This window comes from Berghia stephanieae, chromosome 4 (assembly GCF_034508935.2).
Source record: "Berghia stephanieae isolate SIO BIC M18660-M18661 chromosome 4, UCSD_Bste_1.3, whole genome shotgun sequence".
Lineage (NCBI taxonomy): Eukaryota > Metazoa > Mollusca > Gastropoda > Nudibranchia > Aeolidiidae > Berghia > Berghia stephanieae.
The window spans coordinates 13,605,335-13,632,834 of NC_088363.1; the positions used below are offsets into that span (position 1 = coordinate 13,605,335).

The following is a 27,500-nucleotide window of genomic DNA, read 5'->3' on the forward strand; positions in this document are numbered from 1 at the left end:
ATGATATCTTGTCAAAGAGTGACAAGTTGTAAATAATTGCAATTCCACCTCCTTTCCTCCCAATGCGTGGAAATGATTTAATACAAAAGCCTTCGGGTGTAATTGCTTTCATAATTGGATCATCATATGAATGATTAAGCCATGTTTCCAAGATGACAAAAATAGTAATTTTATGATCTTCAATAATGTCGATTATGTCTTGAGTTTTATTACGACACGATCTAACATTTAGTAATCCAATTTTTAAACTGGTATGATCACTACGTGCAGGTTGTTGTTGTTGTTGTTGTTGTTGCTCAAGACGGTGCTGTTGCTGCGAGTTGTTGTCATGGTGGTCGTTAATTTCATACTGACTGTCACGGACAGTGTTGACATTTGACAAGGAACGGTGAGGATTACTCATTGAAGTGATTAGATTGGATGGGGGACGAGTGTTGATAAATTGAAGCGAGGATCGAGGTCGTAGCGGGAGCGGGCGTGGGGTTGGCCGATGACCAATGACGGTGGTTATAGGGCGTTGTTTTCGTCTACCCCTCTGAGTCTGTTCATAAAATTAGTATTATAAATAGATCGATGTACACGGTAGTTGTTAAAAGTTGTAAAATATAGCACAGTGAATAAAGTTTCCAATATGGCTGTAAACAAATAGCAGTTTAAAACTATGTTCGACTTTGGAAAATTCATACTTAAATTTTAAAATTTTAGAAAAATCCTCTGTTAGAAATCGTTAAAATGTATATCAATAAAACCACAAGACTATCACAAATTAGATGGTATTAAAATCCAGGCGAAATGTCAGATAAAAATCACTCAAAACACGTAAATGAAAGAGCCAACAAAAACAAGACTCGCCGGTCAGGCGTTATTATCCCATTGAACACAGGAAATACAACAGATAACACTTTCATTTTCACTGACATTGCTAATCCGTCACACAAATGGAAGAACGAGTAGAGTGGTTTTCCAATAATCCCATACTCCGTTTTTCCAATTTTTAGATATTGAGAATTCTTTCCCATAAAATTTCTCATTCGGTCTTTTATTTTATCATATTTAAACTTCTAATTCACACAAATCCAGGGGAATCCTTGTGTCATTTGATGCTTAAAATAAAGATTACATTTCAATTTATCTCATGGATGGAAAATCTCAAAAAGTAGACGAATCGATTTAACGAGTTTTGGAAAACCAGCCTTCAATTCTTGTAAACATTTAGAGGCATCCAGATTCTGTAGCGTTGGTTTCAGGTTGTTCCCTAGTCTTATTGAAGAGGAGAAAATTGAATCTTTGTGTGTTTGTATTCTTACATATTCATTCATTAATTCATTAATTCATTAATTCATTCATTCATTCATTCAATCCCATGATCTGATGATCGTCGGGGGATACACAGGATGCAGCTCTCACCACATTCCGCCATTCTTCTCTATTATCAGCCTTCTCCAAGAGTTCGTCCATCTCCATCCCTGCCCATTCCTTGATATTGTCCGTCTAAACTATCCTTTGTCTTCTTCTTCTTCTTCTTCTTCTTCTTCTTCTTCTTCTTCTTCTTCTTCTTCTTCTTCTTCTTCTTCTTCTTCTTCCTCGTTCAAGGGTACCCTCCATCACCGTTCTCCACAAGCCTTCATGCCTCACATTGAGTCCAAATGAATGAATGCATGAATTCTTACACATTTAATGGACCATTTATGATTACCCCCCCCCCCTACCCCCACCCTCCCCCTCCCTCCCATTCATTCTTCAGGACTTTAGTCCGATCGATTCTATAAACATTTAACTGACATTTCACCATCCACTTTATTTTTCACCACTTTCTTATTGACCAAGCTATCACATTCCGGCAATTGTGTTTGACATTCATCCAGACACAATAATGATATGCAATCAAACTGTCAAAGATCATTTTGACAAATGCGTTGAAAATGACAAAAAATAGAAAAAATGGTCATTTACACAGCACCCAGTTATCTATTTTTAGAAATGTTTGTGTAAGGGGGACAGCGTGTCTCAGCGGGACGGTCTTTGCTTCGTATCCGAAAGGTATCGAGTTCAATCGCCCGCCGATGCGCTGTGTGGCCTTGAGCAAGTAACCTCACCCTAGCTCAATTTGTGGCGCTGCACTGCGGCTAAAGCCTGGGTTGTTCCAGTCTACCCTTGGAATTGACCCTAGAGACTAATTTCCCCCTATGGGAGGAATAAAGGGAATTTTATTTATTTTCATTTTATTTATTATCCCAGTTTACAACCATTACGCCTCTTAAAGCCGGAGTTTATCCCGGTCTCTGTAGCTTGAAAAGGACAATAGTAATTACTTGCTATTTATTTGATAGGACAATAGTCTTTTGCAAAATACTTTCCACCAGATATAACAAATCAGCTACCCAAACATTGCAGATTGAACAGGATGGTCAGAAAAAAAAAAAAAAAAAAAAACTCGACTTCAGGCGGAATCGATCTTGGTCCCTCTGGGTGTGACCGTGCGTGGCCTTCGTAAAGTTATGGCCTGATACTGACCAAAAAATGACGTCAAAATGCCAGTCTTTTGCCACAAAAGAAAACAAATTGTGAGTTGTATTCAATAGTTCAACCAATGAAATAACTTGTTTCCGTGAGCTCTACTAACGACAACTCACTAAGCGGTGCAAAAACCAAATAATGACGTCAAACTGCCAGTCTTTTTGGGTTTCAGTATCAGGCTATCACATAACGATGGCTACGGTGTGACGCGAGTGCTCTAACGACTGGGCTATCGGTAGGTACAGTAAGGGTAGCTGGAGTATTCTGAGTATTGATTGTGTACTCGTGGAGCATGGAGTCCAGGATAATGTAGAGACACGGCTTTGGCCAAACCAAGACGGTGGGAAAACACGCATATGGCTTCAACAACTCCGCGAGCCATGGAAGACATAAGAACTCTGTGTGTGTGTGTGTGTGTGTGTGTTTGTGTGTGTGTGTGGGTGTGGGTGTGGAGGGGGAGGGGGAGGGGATCGGGAGGATAGCAGTTTTGTTTATATGGAAAGATGGATAGATAGATGGATGGATGGATGGATGGTTGGATTGGTAGATTGATCAACAGGTAGATGGACAGATAAATAATAATCATTATACTATTGCATTGATGTGTAGAGAGATGGACTGATATATAGATAGACAGAAAGATAGGTGGATAGATAGATAGATAGATGGATGGGTGGATGGATGGTTGGATTGGTAGATTGATCAATAGGTAGATGGATAGATAAATAATAATCATTATACTATTGCATTGATGTGTAGAGAGATGGACTGATAAATAGATAGACAGAAAGATAAATGGATGGATAGATAGATCGATAGATAGATAGATAGATAGATAGATAGATAGATAGATGGATAGAAAAATAGGCATATATATATATATATATATATATATATATATATATATATATATAGAAAGAGAGAGAGAGAGAGAGAGATAGAGAGAGAGAAAGAGAGAGAGAGAGAGAGAGAGAGAGAGAGAGAGAGAGAGAGAGAGAGAGAGAGAGAGAGAGAGAGAGAGATGAAATATGGCCAACAATTTGATGATTGAATTCGTTCCATTGTTGGCGCGATGACAATGAATGGTATCGAACAGAGGATAATTAGAACTAATATGCATCAATACCATGGAAAGTCTGGACTGCTCGTACTGATATACATCTAATAACGATTACTGAATGAATATCATTTCTGCCATCTCAGGACAAAGGGTCGCATATTGCTACTACGATTCAATAGTCTGATGTCACGCCGCCCGGCAACGGCGGCCATCTTGGTTCTAAACAAAGAAAATCATTACTTTTTATTTTTCATGCTGGCTAGAACTTTTCATATGCCTTGTGATCAGAATGTGTAAAAGCCAAAACGTGATCAAATTCATGTGTTTTTTTTTTCCTCTGGATACGCTTTTATGCTCGCCGGAGAAATATTTCATACGGCGTCCGCCATTGTTCCGATAGTTTAGAGCCAGTGTTACTAAGTTGCCATCCGTCATTAGGAAGGAAGTGACGTTACGACTGTTGAAGAGTATTGGGTCAAATTCAGTTATTGACAATGTCATATTATTTTAGCCGATCACGCACTTTTCTATCTTGGATTCGTGAATCTAAATTAATAAGTATTTTTCAAATTCCAATAGGGAATGAGATTAGCGGAAGAGAAGCGTCCCTTGATTGGACGTCACGGTTAGTCTGTGACGTCACCGGTGGAAAAGTTATTAGAGAGAGACCGTCATGTTGGTTGTGCGCATGCGTCTCTCGTCCTCGCTTCCGATGAAAGCGGCTTGAGACAATTAAAAACCAAATTGACGTTCTCTCTGTAAGGTGACGTCTAATCAAGGGACGCCACTCTTCCACTAATCTCATTCCCTATAATGAGATATTATATGATTTGACAGAATAATAGATATTATAAGAGCAAAAATGTTTTTTTTTTTAATATATACATTTTGGGGTCTCCTGTAAATGTAATGTTTCCGACACGCGATCTTTTGACAAAACAAGACAGATTTTATTGTGAGAGATGAATAGAGTGCTAGAGGGAACCATAATATGATAATTTGGCCACTCGTTTATCGGTACGACAGACGATCATCAAAAGATACGATATTATTGGCTATATTGCTATTGTATTGTATTATACACTGCCATACAAAAAAAAACAAACACAAAAACAAAACAAAACAAAACAAAACAAAACATAACAAAATAAACACACACGTATCTAAAATATTGGCCATGAAACACAAAACAATCAATTTATTTATTTATTTATTTATTTATTTATTTATTTATTTATTTATTTATTTATTTATTTTTTAATTATTTATTGATAATTAATGAAACGAACAATAGCAATTGCTTGCTGTTTTTTTTGGATAGAATGCTAGTCTATCGAAAAAGTACTTTCCCATAGACCTAACAATCTAACAAATACCCAATAAGTGATGGTCGAAATGTTTAAAATTCTTAGTTCTTGGGAGATAAAAATTGTACTCACTATAGTGAACTTTGAAAAATCAACAATTTACCCTCATTAATTAAAAGCCATTAAATGCCATTTCAAAATCTTTAAAATTATGCATCAGTTTTCAATAAATTTGCGTGACTCAGAGATGCTCATGAAGTTCTGACGTTGGAGTCAATATTTCGTATTTCAAAGAATTGTTTGTAATATATATATATATATATATATATATATATATATATATATATATATATATATATATATATATATACAAGCAATAAAACACTGTATGAAAAATGCGATGAAAGACCCTGATCCATTCAAATCCTGGAGACAAGATGGCGGCTTCCTGGGCATATACTCAGTAGAGATGAGAATATACCAACTAATAAGGCCATGGAGACTTTTGTTCACACCACCTGGACACAAGAAATATCAAGGCAGACCACACCACCCACGTCAATTAACACTGTCCTGAATAGAGACCTAAAACGCTTTCAAAATAACAAAGAATTAAAATCAAAGGAAGACCTTATGAACTTAGCATCCACAGCAAAAGACCGTGAACTGTGGAACGAAATGACACAGATGAATAGAGAGGCAGCCGAGGCGTCCCGATCGGATGATTAGGAATCGAAAGCCTTAAGTCAAGTCAGTAAGTCATATATATATATATATATATATATATATATATATATATATATACATATTATATATATATATAATTTGGGACATCGGACTTGCAAATAAGTAGACGCCGACTATAAATGTCATTGGCCACCGATAAACCCCGAAATAATGCTGGGATGTTATGATATAACATATATATGGGGTTGACATTTCATAGATGTATCCTGTATAGCTTCTTGCAGTCTCACATTTTGGTCTCCAACCATTTCCAGCCATCGGGCACTCCCACGGTCATGCTGCAATTGGAAACTCCTTCTAAATGTCAGATGCGACAAGGGAGACAATCCGATTATAGAAACTGTGCGTGCATGTGACCCACAAGGAAGGGGGTGAGGGGGGGGGGGTCCCGATAGCTCAGTTGGTGGAGCACTCGCTTCACACGCAAAGGGACCGAGATTGATCCCGTGTGCTTTTCGAGATTTTTTTACTGACCCCCCCCCCCTCCCTTGTCCACCCAGCAGTGAATGGGTAGCTGAGCCTGTTAGATTTGGCGGAAAGTACTTTGCGATAGACTAGAGTCCTATCCGAAGGATAGCAATCACTTTTTTTAAACCTCAGGAATGTGAGACACCAAATGTTTGCCGTCCCTTTGCCAGTTTAGATTTATCTCCGTCTTTTAAATACGACAATAGACTAGACTAGAGTCTAGAGACCAGATAGACTAGAGTCCTATCCAAAGGATAGCAGCAAGCACTTGCTATTGTCCGTTTCACGCTATAGAAATCGGGATAAACTCCGGCTCCATGGGCCGAATGGTTCTGAAAGACTACTTTAGAAGATGTGTGAGCCACGTTATCAATCTGGTAATATGCGGCTATGTGGTCTAGTGGTATGACACTCGTTTTCGGCTCGGAAGGTCTAGGGTTTGACTCCCTCTCCGAGCAGCGGGAGGTGGTTGAGTGTTTGGAAAAAGGCATTTTACTCACATTCCTTTTCTCACCTTACTCAAATGGGTACCTGATCGTGAACAACGTTGTCTCTGTCGAAAACAAAATGTACTATCACCTAACAGGCATCATGGCTCAAACCCGGGACCCTCCGGATCACAGTGCAATACCTTAATCACACGCCCAATTCGCCCTCTAGTGGGTATTGCGCTTTAAAAATGTTTGAGGTTTTTTTTCTTTTATAAAAATGATGATCTAACACTGCAAACTAGTGATCCTACAGGTCTGACATCCGAACACCCATATGGGCCTAGTTTATCATTGTTGTAATGGTTTCGTGACTATAAATTAATATTTTTTTTTTCAAATTCCAATAATAAGATATATGATTTGACAAAATAATAGATATAAGAACAAAATGGTTTTTTTTAAATAAATTATTTTGGGGTCTCCTGTAAATTTTGTTATTTTGCATCATTTTTTTGTGATTTTAATTACAACAATGTGCCCATAAGGAATTGGGTTATCAGACCTGCAAATAATTGCACGTCGACTGTTGTACTTCGAAAAATAAAGTCGTAATTAATATTTTGGCAAGGAAACTCGTCTTACAAATATCGAATGATTGAAATAACCCCCACACCTCGTCCAAAACTCTCACACCCGGTCCAAAGACGTATGTCATACGACAAGACCACATAGCCACACATAAAACAAAACAAACGAACGGCAACACACAAAAATCACATTATTCCACCTCTCTCTATAAATAGTAACGCGTAATGATATCATGTTTACGATCGTAATATATGACGTCAGATTATAAATCGTTAAATTTCACACAAAAATTGATTCTTTAAAAAGAAGTAGACGTCTATCATTTAAATGTTTTTGAAGATGTCTTTTATTCAAAGCAGACGAATATAGGAATCGAATGAGAGGTAGAAAAATGATTTCATACACTATTGTGATTTTAGAATTCGAACTTTTTTCCCAACGCGCATTCGAAAGCTCGTAGTGTTATTGGGCAAGATAAGAATAACTTGTTTAATAAATACAAATAACCGAAAGAATCGTACAGTAATACACGTTTATCATTCGTCACAATCTGGTGTCACCTAAGTACACTTTCTTATCGCACTTCCCCACCCCCCTCGCCCCCTCCCGTCGCATCACCAGCACCCCTCCCCCGCCCTTCCTCCCATGTCGTTGTAAACCCTAATCAAATAGACGGGCTGCCTATCAAGTCTCTAATCTCTCCCATTATTAAACAAATTAGAATATATCACCCAAATATACAATATACACATCCAGCCATAATCGATGCGATAACAATGGTAGACTTGCATTTTCTGATAAAGCACGTTTTCCAAATTTTTGCCATAAAGCTCGTCCTTAATAAATTCAGAGATCAGAGATCTGATCCGCCCAATATTAAGTAAAAACACGGTGCGCAAAGCATTTAGGTATCGGTGCGAGACGAAGTGTACTTATTCGCAGTCTGATAACACAAATTCTTTATGGATTCATTGTTGTTATGGGAATCTCCGAAAAAATGACGCAAAATATTTTCCATACATTACATCAATGTTATACTAGGCCCATAATGGGTTCGGATATCAGACCTGCATTTATAAGTACACGTCGGTTTAAACGTGTTAACATATCAACAAAAAGACCGTAACATTTTGGATTGTCTGATCTGTAAATATGTGCACGTCAGCATACCATCCAAAATAGGAAAATGACTCATTTCAGTTTCAAAGGTTAACCCTCCCCTTACCACCTATTGGAAAATCGTCACATTTGTTACGATGCAACCGTCACTTTTCTCATCCAGATTTACTTTCTTTTTGCTATAGCTATAAAAACTTGACATTCTGTGATAGAGTTCATGGTTTCGAACAATATTGTGTATAGAACGTGCTTGTTGCTTTTCTGTATGAGTAAGAAATGTCTGTTTTTGTTTTGGATGCGTGTAAAGTTTTGGGGAAAACTCTGAAAATGGTTGGTAAGGAGAGGGTTAAAAAAAACAACTATTGAAAATACACCCATCACAGAGGCTGTTCTTTTCCCCACAACCAACACATTGCATGATTGCCCCCAGTGCTTCGTTTATCCTATTTCTATTGTTGTTGTTTTCAAAATACAAAGATGGATACTCACCCGTTAGCTGTCAATTATGTCACGTGATTGATGAAGGGGAATTTCCACGGATAACTAGTATGAACCAATTCTATCCGAGACTTGGCATTATCACAAGTTTAGATTCCAACCTGAGGATAAATGAAAGATATATAGATGTATATATATATATATATATATATATATATATATATATATATATGTATTAATACCGGATAGGGAGACTTTTGGTACCCCTATTAGTTCATTTTACAGTACTTTACCAATAGGGAGACCAAAATCTGGTCCCCCTATTGATTTGACCTCTAGCACATTCACTTTTCTGATTTTAGTTTAAGGTTGTCAACCCAACCGTCAATGGTATATAATTGTAAATCATAGTATTGAAGTTATTTGTTAACACCACAGAAAGAAGAGTTATGCCTAAATTTTCACGTTGGTCAATAAGGTGACCGCCTGAAAAAAGTACAATAGGGGTACCAGTGTTTTCATCGATATATTTCAATAGTGAGGCACTATATCTTTCCGAAATTTTCTCTAAAATTCTAGAGCATTATATGGATTTTTATAGTAATGAAAACCTAATAAAAAATTGTGTGAAAGTTGATGAACTGTGAAATGAACAAGATATACGAATTATAATCTATTTTTAGAAACAGATTTATCGAATCTTGGTCCGGATTCTTATCTTGGTGACAAGAGACAAGCAAACATAGTAACTCTTTTTTTCGTGAAACGTATGTTTAGTCAATTTCGCGCAATTTCGGATTACGGCGCGGATTTTTTTCGACTTCGGCTCCTAAAGAGGCACTCTCTTCGCAGTCAGTAGTAGGTGGTTATCAGCTAGGCCTTTGGTTCTTAGTCAAAGGCTTCATCAAACCCATTATTGAGTAGCATGTTGATGCCTGATGCCAGTTGAAGCCATCTCGACGTCGTGAAATGGAGCATCTTCTGTCATAGCAGTAGAATCGTCAGATGCCGCATTTAAATCCTCCATTCCAGGCGTTGCTGTTGCCATATCGATCTTCGAAATGATTTGGTCTAGACGTCAAGTTGACCGTTCTCTGTCTGAAGAGATTTTAAAGCAATACCTAACATTATATCTTGGTCTACAAAAGATTCTTTTTAAATGAACCGCTGTGTTTCTATATTTTTCAAGAACCGAGGATTAGCTGATAACCACTGACTACTGACTTGCGAGAGTGGCCGACGGACGTCCTCTCTAGAGCCGCAAGTATTTTTTCGTCACTTGCTGAGTTCCAAACTAGACGTCTATGGCATCGTGGGGTAAATTGATGCTGGAGGCATCATTGAAGAGACACCGAGATAATTTAAATGGTAAGTTATTGGCCATTCTTATTACATCACTGTTGATTTAAGATTTTCAATAGGGTAGACATCACACACACACCGATTGATGATTGTCACTTGTCAGTCAGTCATTTGGAAGTGGAGTCAGATAATTCGGGAACTTCTGTAGACTGTAGATTCACACTAGTGAGTAAGATCTGTCGTTTACTACTACTACTACTACTACTACTACTACTACTACTACGACGACTACTACTACTACTACTACTGCTACTACCACTACTACTTTTAGTTTTAGCGCTATCCAACTCAACACTTCTCGTGTTTATTTTATTTTGGCAAAACTAGAATGGATTTTTGAAAAGAATATAAAATAATTTAAACTTAAACCTGTCTTTGCATCTTGCTTTATGCATACAGTATGCCATATCACAAAATCATAGTTTAATGTTGAGAATATGCTATTTCTTTTATAACTTCAGATCAGAGAGATTTGAGCTTTAAAAATCCTGAAAAATGTCTTGCTGTCAATCCAGACAACCCTTTTGATGTGATCTATGATGTTAATGGTAAGAATGTAATTTGATGAGGAAATGAATAACATTTAGGTACACATAGTTTGCTTTTTTTTTTTTTTTGAGTCATGATGTGTAATACTATTACAGTCCACTCCGGATAATTGCAACTCGTTTAATCGCAACTTTCGGTTAATCGCAATATTTCCAAACAATGGAAATAATTCTATATAAAAGTCACTGGTTAATTGCATCAAACTTCGGTTTTTTTAAAAGTGGTAAATTCAAGAAATCAAACAGTATATCATGATTAAATTTCATTATGGATGAAATCGTGACAGGTTGAAGAATCGAGAGTGAGCAGGATTTAATGCTACAGTAGTGTGTCACCACTCTATTAGAGTCGAAAGAGGGCGGGGCTCTGCAGTATGGGTTTGTGACGTCATCGGTGGCCATTAAATAGAAGAGGGGTGGGGCTGGTCATAACTTGACAACAGGTTATAAATAACAGTTATAAAGAGAGACTGAGCGATATCCTTTGTTTTAGGATTAACAACTGTGCATTGTGACCAACGAGTTTGGTGAGAGCTTATTGTCTCTCATTAAGGCTAATCTCTTTAACTCTGACAAATGTTGAATTGTTGAGAAAAAAAGATTGAAACTTCTTCCAATCTGAATAAGATATCGGCTTGCTTCATAGCTGCTTTTGGTTGACAAATCTACACGGGGCTGCCATATGGTTTTTGTTTCAATCAAATTGCTCTGTATGTGGTGGACTAAGAATATTATTTACTGGTTTGAGTTGACAATAAATGTGTAAAATGTTGAAATAGTGGACAGGAAACTGAATTTCGGTTAATCGCAACATTTTCGATGATCCCAAGGTATTGCGATTATCCTAAGTGGACTGTACCTGAATCTTGAACGAAAAACTATCATATGGATATGATTATAGACAGATTGGTTTCTGGAATTATATTTCCGTCCTCCCTTGCCAACTCTGACGTTCTTGAAATTTAAAAGAAAATAGCCAGAAGGTTTCGGACTTAATTTTCTTTTTTTTCCAAAGGACAATAGTCATAAGGTAAATAATAATAAAAAAATCCTTTTACAGCACAAGATGGCATGATTTTTTGTTTAAGAATTTAGAGAAAAACTTGCACATGATAGTCTTCAGCTTTTTTTTGTTGTTTTTATTTTCTATATAGACTCCAACTCAGAGCCTGAAAGTGATGCAGAACAAAGTTCCATATCACATGATTCATTTGTGGTAAGTATGTACATTAAAATAAAATCATAACATTTGTATAGCGTTTATCCACAGTTGGCACCATGCTCAAATGCTTCACATCACCATATTTTGTGGTGGACAAAACACATTTGCCACAAAAGATGAGACCTGCAGTCTGTTAGGCGCAATACAATATTTCAGGACAAGGACAACACTGTTTTACACCAGTGAGATCTCCTAGTTTTTTGTTGTTAAAATTTTTTCTTTGCAGTGGACTTCGCCAACAATAACACTATTTTAAACCTTCCTCGTTATATTTTGAAGTGATATTCATTGATGAGCCATTCACATTTGAAGTCGTTTGTTTTTTATTTGACAAAATGTGAAAATGATGCGTTTCCAGGAAAAATTAAAATAGCTTCTGTTGGGATTATACTTTTGATCTCGCATTTTGTCCAAATTCTCTTGCATCGTAATGTTTGTCAACTGTTTTTGTTAACTATATTGCAGTTGCAAGGTTAGGAAGTTCATATTGTTGCAATGACAACCGTTTATATGTCCAGAATCGTAGTGAGATAAAAAATTGTTTTGTAGTTGTTGGTCCTGGTGTAGGATTTAGAGAGTTGGTTAAAAACGGTTTACTGAAACCCTGGTTGGTGTATCTATATTTATCCAAGCACAGTTGAACATATTAAATACTTAGACAATATGTCTGCCTTTCTCAACTCTTTTTTATTATACTTGCATTATTAACCAGCTAATTGTTTAGTTGGATTATTAAACAATGGCTCTTCATGTTTATTGTCAACATGAATAAATTGATTGATCTGTCATCTTTTCCACAAAATATACAGGGTCCCGATTTTGTTGCTGACTCCGAGTCTGATTCCTCTACGTACTCTGTGAGGTACCCAATGCTGAGTACATCATTGTCTTTGGAACTAGTGCTCATTCCCTAACTCAGTCAGAGCCTCATCCACAACTATCACAGACTGAACCTCGTTGCCAGTCTGGGACCCAGGTTCAACCCGAATGCTATACACTTGCAAACCAACGTGTTACGTGCAATGGTGAGTCATTTTTTTGTCATTCTTCTCCTTTGATATTTGTGGGATCAATTTTAATTTACCCATTCCTTTTAAAAGAAAACTTCCACCCCCTCCATGGTGCTGCATTTGTGTTTATTGCATTTTTTTTCTGTTTTGGCAGTGCTGCGTCGCAAAATACGCTACCATTTACATAACAAGCACAAATCCAAATTTGATAGGGTGGACATCTTAGAATCTGAAACCCCAATGTGTGAGTGATATCAATGAAACCAGCCATAAAAATGTTCATGTTTATTTTATTGGCGTTTTTTTTGTCTGTAATAGACTTAAATTGCTTGAAATGTAAGTGTTAAAATGGTTTTTTTTGTTACAAACCATCTATATATTAAAACTGTTTCTTTGTATTTCTAGGATGCTTAAGGCTTTTTTTTCACAGACCAGCTGGAAACTTAACGAGAATCAGAGTAGATAACATTTTTATTAATCTTGCAACCTAAACAGTATATGATGATTGGGAGCATTTAAAGAAAAGCACATTTTCTTTTTAATATGTCGGTACTAAAATTATACTTTGATAATGTCTGCTGTGCTACAAACCCTGTTGACTTCCAGGTTCAATATTTTTCTTTATTCTAAAATTCTGGGGTTTCCTTTCAATGACAACTGAGATCATTAAAATTCAGCTCACAACATGATGTGTGTAGATTTGATGAAAACATATGTTCGAGTTGAGAAGCAGTGTTCACGAACTTGCTGATCGTTTTTACTAGCATTTATTTTCCTAACTTACCTGTGTCAATTAACAAAGGCAAGACTCAAATATTTTCTATCTGAACAGTGTGTTTGTTATTGAAATATTTCCGGCATATACATGTCATATTTCATTCCCACAAAATATAAATCAGGATTAAGTTGTCTGCGCATCAGCATCGTTCAGGCAGTTGGGGGGAAGTAAATAAGTCTTCTTTAAGGAATTAATGAAGCCGATGCTCAACCGGTCTGGAGGACGTTTGATTGATGTCGGCTGTTTGTTCTGCCAGCCTGTGATGTTTTCTCACTCCCTCAATGACAAAGAAAGTCATTGTTATGACTATGAACTATAGTCTATTATTACTTTTGTTACTATATTAATTGTTACTTATTGCCGCTACTGTATTATTATTATTATTATTATTATATATTATTATTATTATTATATTATTATTATTATTATATTATTATTATTATTATTATTATTATAGATATTGCCTTCATTGCATTCTATTACTATTATTGATATAACTAATTTCTGATTGTTGTAAATAATTTATGTGAATTGAATTTTGTCGATTGGCCAAGGGCCTACAATAAACTTAAATGAAATGTTAGTCTTTGGATAGGACTTGGGTCTATTCTTGATTGCTTTTCCGCCTGGGTCGAGTGAAGCATTTGGAGTAAATTTTGTTGCTCAACGTAAAAAACATGACGCTTACCATTCCGCTGATACTGATACCTCCAAGGGGTGGTTGGGGGAAAACCTAAAATTCTTTTGACATTCTGTCTGATTATTCGCTGAAACAACAAAGGACAATCTATGTATTCAGATGAGACTTCAATGTGTTACTATTCCGATTTATGTTCATATTTTGATTATAATGAAGAGGGAACCCTGAACCCAGTGAAGTGGGTGGATTGATCTATTTATTTCTATTTCAAAACAAAAATATGGCGTCTTTTCACTGGATTTGTTATGTGGCAGAGGTCTCCACAAATCTAACATACCTCTTCCAAAGGAATAGATGGTAGAAAAGTATATAACAAGAAGGAATAATGACAGTTACTTGTCCAGGCCTTAAATATTTGGAATGCTATTCCTCTCTATCGCTGTCATGTAGCTGATGTGCATACGATCTGTCTATTGATTTATTTTCAGAGTTCATAGCATGATGTGCTTTATTTTCTTCTTTTTTTCCCAGAGAAATACAAAAAGCCAAGGAGACCCTGTCCATACTGTGGACAGTTGCAAACAAAACTCTCAAGGCATTTGATGAGGAAACACAAAGATGAGACAGAAGTTACAGAGGCCATGAAACAGCCTGTAAAGGAAAGGGATAGAACAATGGAGTATCTCAAGAAAAAGGGCATTTTTTATTCAAACACTAGAAACAATTCAATAGTTATGCGTGAGAGAGCACAAGGGTCACATGAAGTTGTTATGTGTGCTGGCTGTAAGGGGTTTTACTCTGGACGTAGGGTTTATGAACACAAAAAGAAATGTAGTACTGAGCATGCTCTGTGTACTGGGGTTGTAAAATTTTATCCCGTGGCTCCCAATGCAAGTAAAGAAATAAAGGAGAATATTCTTGACAAATTTCGGAATGATGAGGTGGGAAATTTGTGTCGATCAGACAAAGCTATAGTATTGTTAGGAACAAAATTGTGGAGTAAAAGTTCAAAGAAGGAGAGAAAAGTTATAATGAGTGATTTACGCATCTTAGGAAATTTGATTTTAAAAACTAGGAAGAGAACAAATCAACCTTCTTTCTCTGGAGAGGACGTGGTGAAGCGTTGTAACTTTAATGAAATATCGCAAACCATTTCTGAAATGACTTTGAAAGAGGATGGGACATTGAAAGCAGGCTTGAAGCTTTCAATTGGATTTATATTGAAAAAGTTAATTAATTTCTTAAAAGGGGAATATATAATGCAAACAAAATGGAAGAATCCGCAGAGATAGATTTGTTCAAAGCTGTCCTGGATTATAATTGGGATAGTATTTTTTTTACAGCCAGAGTTCAATGTGAAGCAAAGAGAACAAATTTGAGAAAACCCAAAGAGATGCCATTAGAGAATGATATAAAGAAGCTACGGCAATTTATTACTGAAGAGATGGTCCGTATTTGTGAGGATGATTATCAATTATTTGATTCACATATGTTTGTTAGGCTTCGCAATGTCATCGTAGCTAGGCTTACAATGTTTAATGCGAGGAGAGGCGGAGAACCCGCAAGGATGTTGTTAAAAGACTGGAATGATGCAGATTCAGGTGTATGGGTTGATCCCCAGCTTGTACAACATGTCACTGATCCTCTGGAAAAAGCGTTACTTGAGAAGTATAAGCTGGCCTATCAGTGTGGAAAGGGAAGCAAGATGTTGGTCCCTGTGTTGATACCCAATGACACAATTCAGCCTTTAAGGAAACTTGCACAGGAGCGTAAAGCTGTTGATATTTCAGACAACCCATTTCTTTTTCCAAATACAGGAATATCCAAAGATCATGTAAGTGGTTACATTGCCATCAAATATGTCACTTCCTTAGTAAAGGATTTAGAGAAACCCCAGTTGTTAATAGCTGATAAATTCAGGCACCGAGCTTCGACATTATTTGCCTTACTTGATGTCCCACAACACGAGAGAGATGTCTTCTATCGACATATGGGACACAGTGAATCAATCAATCAAAACATTTATCAGTGTCCACTTGCAATACGAGAAATAACAGAAGTTGGTCATTTTTTGGGTCAAATTGATAACTCAGCATCGGTCACTGGGGAAGGAAATTGTAACATTGAAACAAATGACTCTGTAGTGAATAGAGACTCAAATGCAAATTTTGGAACATCCATAGTAACAGCTGCAAATCAAGAAGAAATATTTGATGGTGAAGCAGGAGTGCCAAATCAGCTTACGTGTTCTTCAAAACAAACTGAACCCAAGAGGAATTCAAGCAAAAATCGGAGATACATGTCATGGTCAGATGAGGATACAGATAGAGTCAAGTCATATTTTAAAAACTTTGTCGAAGATGTTTCAGCACATGGTTCGAGGGGATCATTACCTGGAAAGTCTGAAATTATTCTGTTCTTAAAACACCACAGGGTATTTTCACAAAAAGGAATCCCTGAAGGTACACTAATTAGTTTGGTGAAGACAAAGATTTTTAATGAAAGAAATAAATATAGAAGGGAAAGAGCGTTTCAATCGGTGTAATGACAATCATGAATTTGATTTGTATTACATTCATTGTATTGTATAGTGTTATTGACATATTTTGGGGGTTTACAAAAAAGTTTTATCTTTATATAGTACAATCTGTTCATCGTTGCAATATCCTTTTTTATATTATATGAACATTCATTTGCTCAGCTTGAGAGACAAATGCTTTGTAGAACCATAGCTGCCAACCGTTCTGTTAAAAACGGATTTGTTCCGTATTTGACTTCCTGAGTCCGTAAGTGCTTATTTTTAGTTCAAAATCCGTATTTTGTAGTTTTTGACTAATTTGTGGTAAAAAAGGCATGTGAGCCTAATGAATTATTATTATTGATCCATTATTATTACTATTGTTGTTATTATTATTATCATTATTATTGGTGTCCAGTGAGAGCATAATCTCCATTTGTGTAGCTCTTTAATTTGAATTATGCCTCTATCATAAATTATTTTCAACAATTAAAAAAGTTCCATTCGTTTATATGACGCCTGTATTTTACTCAAACCTTTCATAATGTATTGGAGATTTGCATAGGATATGGATGTTAGCCTCGATATACTTTGAATATTCTAAGACAGTATTGATACTTTCACTATTTGTTACAAATATTATTTTAATTAAGAATAAAATTAAATCCACCTTTTTGATTGGAAGGTATTCAATCAGAAAATCAATTGCTTATATTGATTTAAGATGACAATGATTATTTCCCTTTATTAATTTATGAAATATATAAATTTAATCCCTTTAAAAACATCTTCATCTGATTTTAATTTTTTTTTTTTCAAGCAAGCTTTTGTAACGGTTTAGGTTCAAGAAAAATAAGTATACTCCATTTTTAGGTGTGTTTATCTTGTCAAAGTAAAGAAGTAGGAATTCTCTAATATTTAGAGGTGCATTTTACTATAACTACTATTATAGTATACTACTTAAAGACCATTATGTTGCATGAAAGAAAACATATATGCAATCGTCTACTTTTTATCTGAACTCACCTAATTTTTACCCCAAAACGCCCTCTCAAGTGATGTACCAGGTTGGTAGTTATGCATTTCTAACCATCTTATTTTACAATTGTGCTTCTTGTGTATTGGTCCTTATCAAAGTTGAGGCAGTTGAATTCTTTCTTTAGATTGTCCGTTCTGAATTTTGATCTCATTGTGGAAAGCTCCCATAGCGGGCAGGGAGGTACACACTGTGTCTTCTATCCCCTTATATCTGTTTTCCAACATGCTTTCAGTCTTTGTCTTGGAATGAGATTACTTGTTTTTTTCCTGGCCCTCGCCGGAGTCCTAGCTGGGAGGGAAGCAGTCAAATGCATAATTATTGTTTTGGGAGATGATATTTTTTTCCTTGTAAATCATCTCTCCGTTATGTATTATTACTATATTTGTTATTTTTTAATGTATAATGTAAGCATTTGAGTGTGTTCCTCTTTGTTGGATTTTGTTCTTGTGTCCGGATGAGACTTATAGGTGATCTCAAACTAAGTACATTGGTGACATGCTCTTGGAATCTACATCTGATCCCTATTTGTTCCCAGTTCTCCTATGTCTTACTTTCTCTTGGATGCTTCAATTGTAATTCTAGAACTTTTTACTATCCAATTTTCTTCCTTTTTACTGGCGCTGATATAACCTAAATGTGTTGCAAGCGCCGTAAAACCCTTAAAAACAAAACAACAATCATTGTGGAAAGTGTCATTTTAACGATTCAAATGTGCTGGTACTAAACCCGATAATTTAGCAACATTTGGACTGGCCTCTGTTATATCAAACTTGTTAGTGTTAGTAATAGTAATTAAAAAGACTGACTTTTATATGTTGCGATTCGATGAAGGGGGGGGGGGGGGGGCTTCGGCACACGTCGTCCCCTCATCCCGGGCCAAATGAGCGTTCCTTATTTTATTTTTGAAAAGTTGGCAGCTATGTAGAACTATCTGAAAGAATCAGATATGGCAGAATAAAAAGTCTTTCTACTAACCCTAACTTAATTGGCCAATGTGCTTTATGTTCAGCATTTTCTAGATACCTAATGTAAAACTTCACTATTCTTTTTATTTTTATGATCATTTTAAGAGTTGCAATCTTTAGAGGTGACTGTCAAGAAATGACACCTCTGTGCATTTAATTTCATTCTTTCTTTATCCCCTCATCCTTAATCAGAATAATAATAATTAATAATGAAAAAAAATGCAGCAACGACAGCTTAGAACAGCATAAAGTGCTTACGAATTATTTTTTTTTGCATTAAACTTTATTCAAACGATTTTCAACACTTTTGCTTCACAGTTTATGCTTTTAACAAATGCAATTAAGCAACTTACCAGCAACAACATATTGGTTTGTTATCATTTGAGGGTTTTATCAGTAAAACTGTTTCTATCCTTTTATGTTGCACTGTACACATAACAAACTTCATGCTTTTATTTGGTGACCAAAGACTTATGTGATACAGTGGATGAATGTTTGTGATGGCTTTTGGAACTGAAATAAACCTGCAATATGATTTGTAGACTTCTATCGTTATGTATCATTTTTCGGTCAAATGTAAATGTAATTTTACAAGAGCTTGATGTATCATAAAACCCACAATGAGCTCAACGTGCAGCTGGTAGTACATTTATATGGACACGAACAACGTTGTTACAATTCAGTAACGTACTCCAATTAACACAAGTGAGACTGTAAATGAGACTTTTACAATGACTCTGCATCGCCACAAATATGGATTCGAACCCTGGCAACTCGGGCGTCAGACGAACTGTCTACCACGAAACCAAAGCAAGCATTGTGCAAGTTAAAGTGAATGAGATGTTGATTGAAGCCGTTCATTGTGTCCATCAGATCTGCTGTCCTATCCATCCAACTCCATTCACTGGGTGGGGTTCCCGACTTCCCATAATGGGCAGGGACGTACTCGTTGCGTCTTCTATCCCCCTATGTCTGTTTTCCAACTTGTTTTCTGTCTTTGGCTTGGAATGGGATTACTTGGTTTTGTCCAGGACCTGGCTGGGAGGGAAACAGTCAAATGTATAGTTCGAGTTTTGGGAGATTATATTTTTCCCTTGTAAATCATCTGTCTGTTATGCACTTTATTGTTTTGTTTACATATTATTTATGCTTTGTAAACATTTGAGTGTATCCCTCTTTGTTGGGACCTGTGCTTGTGTCTGAATGAGACTTTTAGGTGATCTCAAACTAAGTACTTTGATAGTGTGCTCTTGGAATCTACTGTTTCCTATTTGAAACAAATCCCCTTTGCCTTACTTTTTCTTGGGTGCTCTTATTGTAGTTCCAGAACTTTTTACTATCCCATTTTCTTCCTTTTTACTGGCGCTGATATGACCTTAATGTGTTGCAAGCGCCGTAAAACCCTTAAAAACAAAACAAAACAAACCAAGTCCATTCAGTGGTATACAACAACAACAAATAAACTCCTCTGCCTGGTCCCTTCTATCTCTGATCTTAACTTGGGTCGTCAGGTTTCTAAAGGGGTCGGGGACTGCAAAAACAATGGCGCACGGAGCAACTGGGAATATTTTTTGCCGTGTTTGAGTCCCAGGTTATTTCCCTGAGCGCCCCTTCTGAGGGATGGACCTTCCCAGGAGTTAGTAAATGCGTTGCTCGGCCACTTCACTCTACGCACACTGGGATAAGCTTCGACACTATGGCCATGAAGCTCTTAATCTTAAGGACTTACTTTATTTTAGACAATTTGGTGGTAGCTCACTTGAAAATGCACTCTTAGGTATACACATATATAAACATATATTGGGTTCCCTAAAAGGGTTTTTTAATGTGGTCTCCCTAAAAACATGTTTTTACCAAATGTCTCCTTAAAGCTACAGAAACACTTAGTAAAACAGTAGGGGGACCGAGTAATTTTCTATATACCATTGTGATCATCAAGCATCAGAATTGTGTTCATAAATCATTGTAGGGCATCAAACTATACTCATTTGAACAAAGATTGAACAGTTTAATCAATTTGAACAAGACATATGCTTGGTCCTCCAATTGGTGCATTTCACAGTGGTCACCTTAACAGTGGATTGATACTTATATATATATATATATATATATATATATATATATATATATATATTTATGAGTGTTGGTGGGTACTTGTTGGTACGAGAGTGCTCGAAAATGTTGGTTTGAGATAATATAGATTATAAATGGATTCACTCACTTAAATGGCCGAAACACACGTTTCTGTGGTTTCCATCCTCGTCGTCAGTCGGCATATTATATAATGTCCGTAGATGATTATTCCATTTGGGTTCAATTCTACGAACATAATATGCCGACTGACGACGTAGATGGAAACCACAGAAACATATGTATCGGCCATTTCAGTGGCCGAGTGGTTAAGGCATTGCATTGTGATCCGGATGACCCGGGTTCGAGCCCCGCTTCAGGCACTTTCGTTTTTTTCCTTGAGCACGATTATTAACCCCCGATTTGCTAACTTGGGCAACATGGGTGATTCCTGTTGACATCAGACTTCTTGTTTGATGAGTTATCTATATTCCTTCGTGGAATGCCTAGGCGACGATATCTTATGATATCGCGGCGCAAAAGGCATTATATATATATATATATATATATATATATATATATATATATATACACCAGCACATTATATTAATGTGACTGTCAATCGAGTACAACTGTGGGGTTTGACTTGCACCATTGTTGTAATGGGCAATATTTGGTGTTGGGTTGAGAAAATTTCCATCACAACAATGAGTCCATAGCAATTTGGGTTTCTCAAACATGCAAATACATCGACATTGCTTTTCATCTGTCAGGAACTGAATGGTAACAAAACAAAAAAAAATCAATCTGTCTCACCCTACTTGCATTCAATTTGTAACCATGGTAACCATAATAATATATGGACGATAATTTGTGTTGGTATTGTGTTGGTTTTACCAACAATGAACTGATGATCATTTGGGCTATCAGACCTGTAGATAAGTTAACGTTGGTCTCGTCTCATCCAACAACAAAAAATCCCAAACTAAATACACTATATTAAGAGTATGCAATTTGAGGCCGCTTTATCATTATCATGTTGATAAACAACTACAATGGCCTTATATTCAAATTTTGTTACATTGAAGTTTAAAGGAACGAAACATTCTTGATGAAACTAATAAACTATCAAACAAGTTATTAATCATATTCTAAAATAAACAAATGACTTTTTAGATTTACAAAATGAAACAGGTAATATAAAAACAACAAGAAAAAAGAAAAAAAACTAAACAAAGAAAGCAACAACAAAATATAAACACCAATAAAATAATCAAGCAAACAAAGACATATAAACAAACATAGTTTAAATCCACAACAACACAAATACATACACACATTCTTTCTTCTAGCACATTTTGCCATTAGGAAAATTGGAGCGAAATAATATTTTTCCTCTTTTCTAAAAACAGATTGTCTGCAGATGAGACAACAAACAAACATTTACAACAACAACAACAACAACAACAACAACAACAACAACAACAACAACAACAACAAAAATACCCAGAAGATGCAAATAGAGTCAAACAAGAACGACAAAGGAACAGATGGAGAATGGAAAACACGATCACTTCTGTTTGACAGTAGAGATTTTCAAAAAAAAAAAAAAAAAAAATAGAAAATTAAAAAAGAAATGGAAGAATTCATCACAAATAATAGGGAATGAGATTAGCGGAAGAGTAGCGTCCCTTGATTGGACGTCACCCATAGTCTGTGACGTCACCGGCGGAAAAGTTATTAGAGAGAGAACGTCATAGAGGACGAGAGACGCATGCGCACAACCAACATGATGTTCTCTCTCTGATAACTTTTCCGCCGGTGACGTCACAGACTATGGGTAACGTCCAAGCAAGGGACGCTACTCTTCCGCTAATCTCATTCCCTAAAGAATGGTTAGGACTGACGTTTAGGGTCTGTCTAATCTTTCCTAATGTGAGGTTGGCGTGTTTAGACAGGGATTTCTATTTTTCAGTCCACTTTGAAAACCACCAAAAAAAACCCCAATTATTCACAATTTTGGCCATAAAACACGTCCCTAAAATAACAATCAATCAAAATCACCCTCATCTTGGCAAAAAATCTCAAACCTGGGACTTCAGGGGAAGTCTCAGGTTTGAGAGTTTTTGCCAAGATGAGGGGGATTTTAATCGATTGATATTTGAAAGACTAGTTTTCTGGCCAAATTTGTAAATACACGTTTTTTGGTGTTTTTTTTTCCTAGAATACAGAGTTTTCAGTCCAATATTTTAAATACGTGATTTTTCAGAGATTGGCAGCACTACGTTCTTATTCTCTTTCAACAATATTATAATATTTTCTTTCTTGTACTACAGAGTCCTCATGGATGGTGTGACGTTCAACTCTACAAGTCATAAATAACGGCAAATACTATAGAAAAGAGACTTTAATTTAAATCACAAAAATAGAATAAAATAAATAGATAAATAAATTGGACGTTTCGGGTTTCAAATTTGTCAACAAAACACGATAAATAAAACATTCTAAACCTACGTGCAAATATTTTACACCTGAGTCAAATGAGATAATTTGAGTGAAGAGACATTTCCAAGGACTCAACTATGCGCCGCAGGGCTAGAGCGAGAATCGAACCTGGACCTTATGATCCGAAAATGAATGTTATACATAGCCGCATATATGAAGTGCTAGTTTTCTGTCCAAATAAAAAAGGCGTTATTTTTTGGTCATGGTAAATCCAATTGAGAGCAGGCACTGGTCTAAGATGCAGCTATATGGTCTAGTGGTATGACACTCGCTTTTGGATCGGAAAGTCCTGGGTTCGAGCCTCGCTACTGAAACTGGGATAAACTCCGACTCCATGAGCCTCATGGCTCTGAAGGTCTACTTTAGTCTTGCATTGTTGCATTTACACATTTTCTTCAGATGTTTATCCAGTAAAACAACAGCTCTATATTCTTTCTGGAGCGGGGGTAGAAAGAAGGACACCATTAGAACATATCTCTCTAATTACCAACACGGCCCGACTCAGACAGGGTAAAGTCTTATTGTAAACACCTTTTCTAGGACTTGGATAATCAATGGTTTGTAGATTCAGACTCCGTCATCCGATTTTCAGGAAGGGCTCCCAATAGCTCAGTTGGTAGAACACTCGCTTCACACTCAAAAGGTCCAAGATCAATCCCTGCTCTAGTCCAGATGTTTATTCCGCTGAGCCCTTTGTCCACCAAGCAGTGATTGGGTAGCTAGTAGCCAATCTGGCGGAATGTACTTTGCGATAGACTAGCGTCCTGTCCAAAGATTAGCAAACAATTGCTATTGTCCTTTTCACGCTATTGAAACCGGGTTAAACTCATGCTTCATGAGTCTTATGGCTCTGAAAGACTGCTTTAGATTTGCATTGCTGCAAGCTATTGCTATTGTCATTTTCACGCTATTGAAACCGAGTTAAACTCATGCTTCATGAGTCTTAGGGCTCTGAAAGACTACTTTAGATTTGCATTGATGCATCCACACTGTTTCCAAATGTTTATCCAGTAATACAACAGCTCTATTTTCCTTCTGAAGCGGGGGTAGAAAGAAGGACACCATTAGGACATATCTCTCTAATTACCAACACGGCCCGACTCAGACGGGGCATAGTCTTTTTGTAAACACCTTTTCTAGGACTTGGATAATCAATAGTTTGTAGATTCAGTGAACGTGATCCCGTCTCCGAGAGATTCTATATAATATTATAAGTCGTGAGTTTCAGACGGATAGATTCGGTAATCACCGGGGACAAATTTAATGAGCGTGATTTTCGTTTTTTAAAATGTGTGTGGCTGGCAGAGAAAACCAGGACAGAAGTGGTTTTAGACAATATCTTTCTAATTGTTTACCACTTTATATTTTCTTTCTAGGTTATTAGATCCCAAGTTACGATTTTGTTTACTGAGAGAGAGAGAGAGAGAGAGAGAGAGAGAGAGAGAGAGAGAGACAGATAGAGAGTCTTAGAGGGAGAGGAGAAAGGAAGGAAAGAAAGAGAGAAAGAGAGAGGTAGAGATAGATAAATAGATAGATAGATAGATAGTTAGATAGATAGATAGATAGATAGATAGATAGATAGATAGATAGATAGATAGATAGATAGAGAGGTAGAAAGAGACCGAGAGAGAAGAAGAGAGAGAGACAGAGAGAGACCGAGAGAGAGGAAGAGAGAGAGACAGAGAGAGAAGAAGAAGAGGAAGAAGAAGAAGAAGAAGAAGAAGAAGAAGAAGAAGAAGAAGAAGAAGAAGAAGAAGAAGAAGAAGAGCATTGGACATCAAAGGAAAAGACTACTCTGCAATATTAATGTATATCATTGTTGTTTGATTGGGATCTATAAGTTGTTGGTTTTCGTCACATCAAAGATCAAAAGATGCCTCCGATTGTCCATCGTTTGATGTTCTCGCTCAACCGCCATCTCTGACACATTATCAATAAGATTTATATTAGCCATCAGCTCACAGTTATTTGTGAGAGCTAATGGTGCGGTCATTAAGTTGCTTACCAGGCAGTGAATCAAAAGACCGTGGGATTGAATCGTGGCCTTCGTAAAGTTATGGCCTGACACTGACCAAAAAATGACAACAAAATGCCAGTCTTTTGCCACAAAAGAAAACAAATCGTGAGTTGTATTCAATAGTTCAACCAATGGAAGCGCTTTGTTTCTTGAGCTCTACTAACGACAACTCACTAGGCAGAAACCAAATAATGGCGTCAAAATGCCAGTCTTTTTGGATTTCAGTGTCAGGCTATAGATAGTTCGAAGATGACGTCACTCAGGTCTTTGTTATTGTTTTTTGCCATCCGCGTTTATGAGTAATGCTCACTAAACTGTATTAACTTGACTACAAACGTTCATGTTAAACACACAGTTTTGTGTGTTGGTCCGTTATACTTCCGGATGGCAATGTTATGAGCTTCTCAGCCAAGCGCACACTATCTATAGATAGTATGCAGATGACGTCACTCAGGCCTTTGTTATTGTTTTTGCCATCCGCGTTTGTGAGTTGTTCTCACTAAACTGTATTAACCTGACTATAAATGTTCACGGTTACGCAGAGTTTGTGTGTTGGTCCGTTATACTTCCGGATGGCAATGTTGTGAACTCCTTGGCCAAGCGCATTCTATCTATAACATAATGATGGCTACGGTTGAATCCGTATTTAGCATTGAATATTTCAAGTGGCCTATGAATTGGTGTATGATCTTTTTTTTTAACTTTCCATGTGATCGAGGTCATTGGTCACATTGCTAAATGTGGTCAAAGTGACCCACAAAGTGAAACGTTTTCACAACTTGTACAATAGCTTTCGTCGTGATTCGTCATTTTAGTTCAGATACACGACATGGGTATCTTTATAAATTAGTATGATGTTGCCACTCGGGTCTTTGTTATTGCTTTTTGCCATCGATGTTTATGAGTAATTCTCACTAAACTGTATTATCAAGACTAAATAGATGGTTAGAAGATGACGTCACTCAGGCCTTTGTTATTGTTTTTGCCATCCGCGTTTGTGAGTTGTTCTCACTAAACTGTATTAACCAGACTATAAAAGTTCATGGTTACACAGAGTTTGTGTGTTGGTCCGTTATACTTCCGGATGGCAATGTTGTGAACTCCTTGGCCAAGCGTATTCTATCTATACGTTCATGGATACACATAGTTTTGTGAGTTGGTCCGTTTTACTTCCGGATTGCAATGTTGTGAGCTTCTATCTGAAAACTATCGATTTAACTTTCCATGTGCTCGACGTCAGTTGTCCCATTGCAAAATGGGCTCAATGTGACCCACATAGTGAAAAGTGTTCACAACTTTTACAATATCTACCATCACGATTCGTCATTTTGCTTAACTTTCATTGTTTTGCAATCATTGTATGCGATTACAGATAGTTCGAAGATGACGTCACTCAGGTCTTTGTTATTGTTCTTTGCCATCCGCGTTTATGAATAAAACTCACCTAAACTGTGTTAACCTGACTCTAAACGAGCATGGTTACACAAAGTTTTGTGTGTTGGCTACTTATACTTCCGGATGGCAATGCTGTGAGCTTCTTAGACAAGCGCATACTATCTATACACGAATGTGTTCAAGTGCAACGAGATAGATATGAGAAACATCTGAATTCCTCTGTTTGTCATCATGAAACAGATCAAAGAATGACATGTACGGGAGGAGTGCGTGTAGCCTGAAACAGCTGCAATGGAACCCATCTTTGTATAAACAAACCCAGGGGCATCTTGTCTTTCTGGGTCTTTTTCAGTCTATAGGCCCAAGGAGTCGGAGTGTATCTCGGTTTCTATAGCATTTGCTTGTTACCCTTTGGATAGGAAGCTATTCTATCGCAAAGTACTTTCTGCCAGATCTAACAAAACCAAGCGACCCAATAACTGCTGGAAGGACGTGTAACGTTGAACGTTTATAGTCTGGTTAGTACAGTTTAGTGAGAATTACTCATAAACGCCGATGTCAAAAAACAATAACAAAGACCTGAGTGACGTCAATTTCGTTCTATCTATATTGATAGAATGAAGTTTATGTCACCGTAGCCATTGTGAAGTTAACGATTGATACGATGTCACTCAGGACTATAGATAGTATGCGCTTGGCTCAGAAGCTCACAACATTGCCATCCGGAGGTATAACGGACCAACACACAAAAATATG

General features: G+C 36.8%; 2 protein-coding genes across 3 annotated transcripts in view; one reads left to right on the plus strand and one right to left on the minus strand.

The window, feature by feature from the left end:
* LOC144970054 (uncharacterized) overlaps positions 1 to 27,500 on the minus strand; it is a 319,936-nt gene that overhangs the window by 174,235 nt on the left and 118,201 nt on the right. For both annotated transcript variants that reach the window (XM_078909249.1, XM_078909250.1), the window contains exon 3: positions 8,727 to 8,836. The gene's annotated coding sequence lies outside the window, so the exon portion shown is untranslated. The remainder of the gene's footprint in view (positions 1 to 8,726; positions 8,837 to 27,500) is intronic.
* Positions 12,713 to 17,821, plus strand: LOC144970053 (uncharacterized). Its single transcript, XM_078909248.1, has 2 exons — positions 12,713 to 12,832; positions 14,767 to 17,821. The coding sequence occupies exon 2, from the start codon at positions 15,506 to 15,508 to the stop codon at positions 16,778 to 16,780; it is 1,275 nt and encodes a 424-aa protein (XP_078765374.1). The 5' UTR covers positions 12,713 to 12,832; positions 14,767 to 15,505; the 3' UTR covers positions 16,781 to 17,821.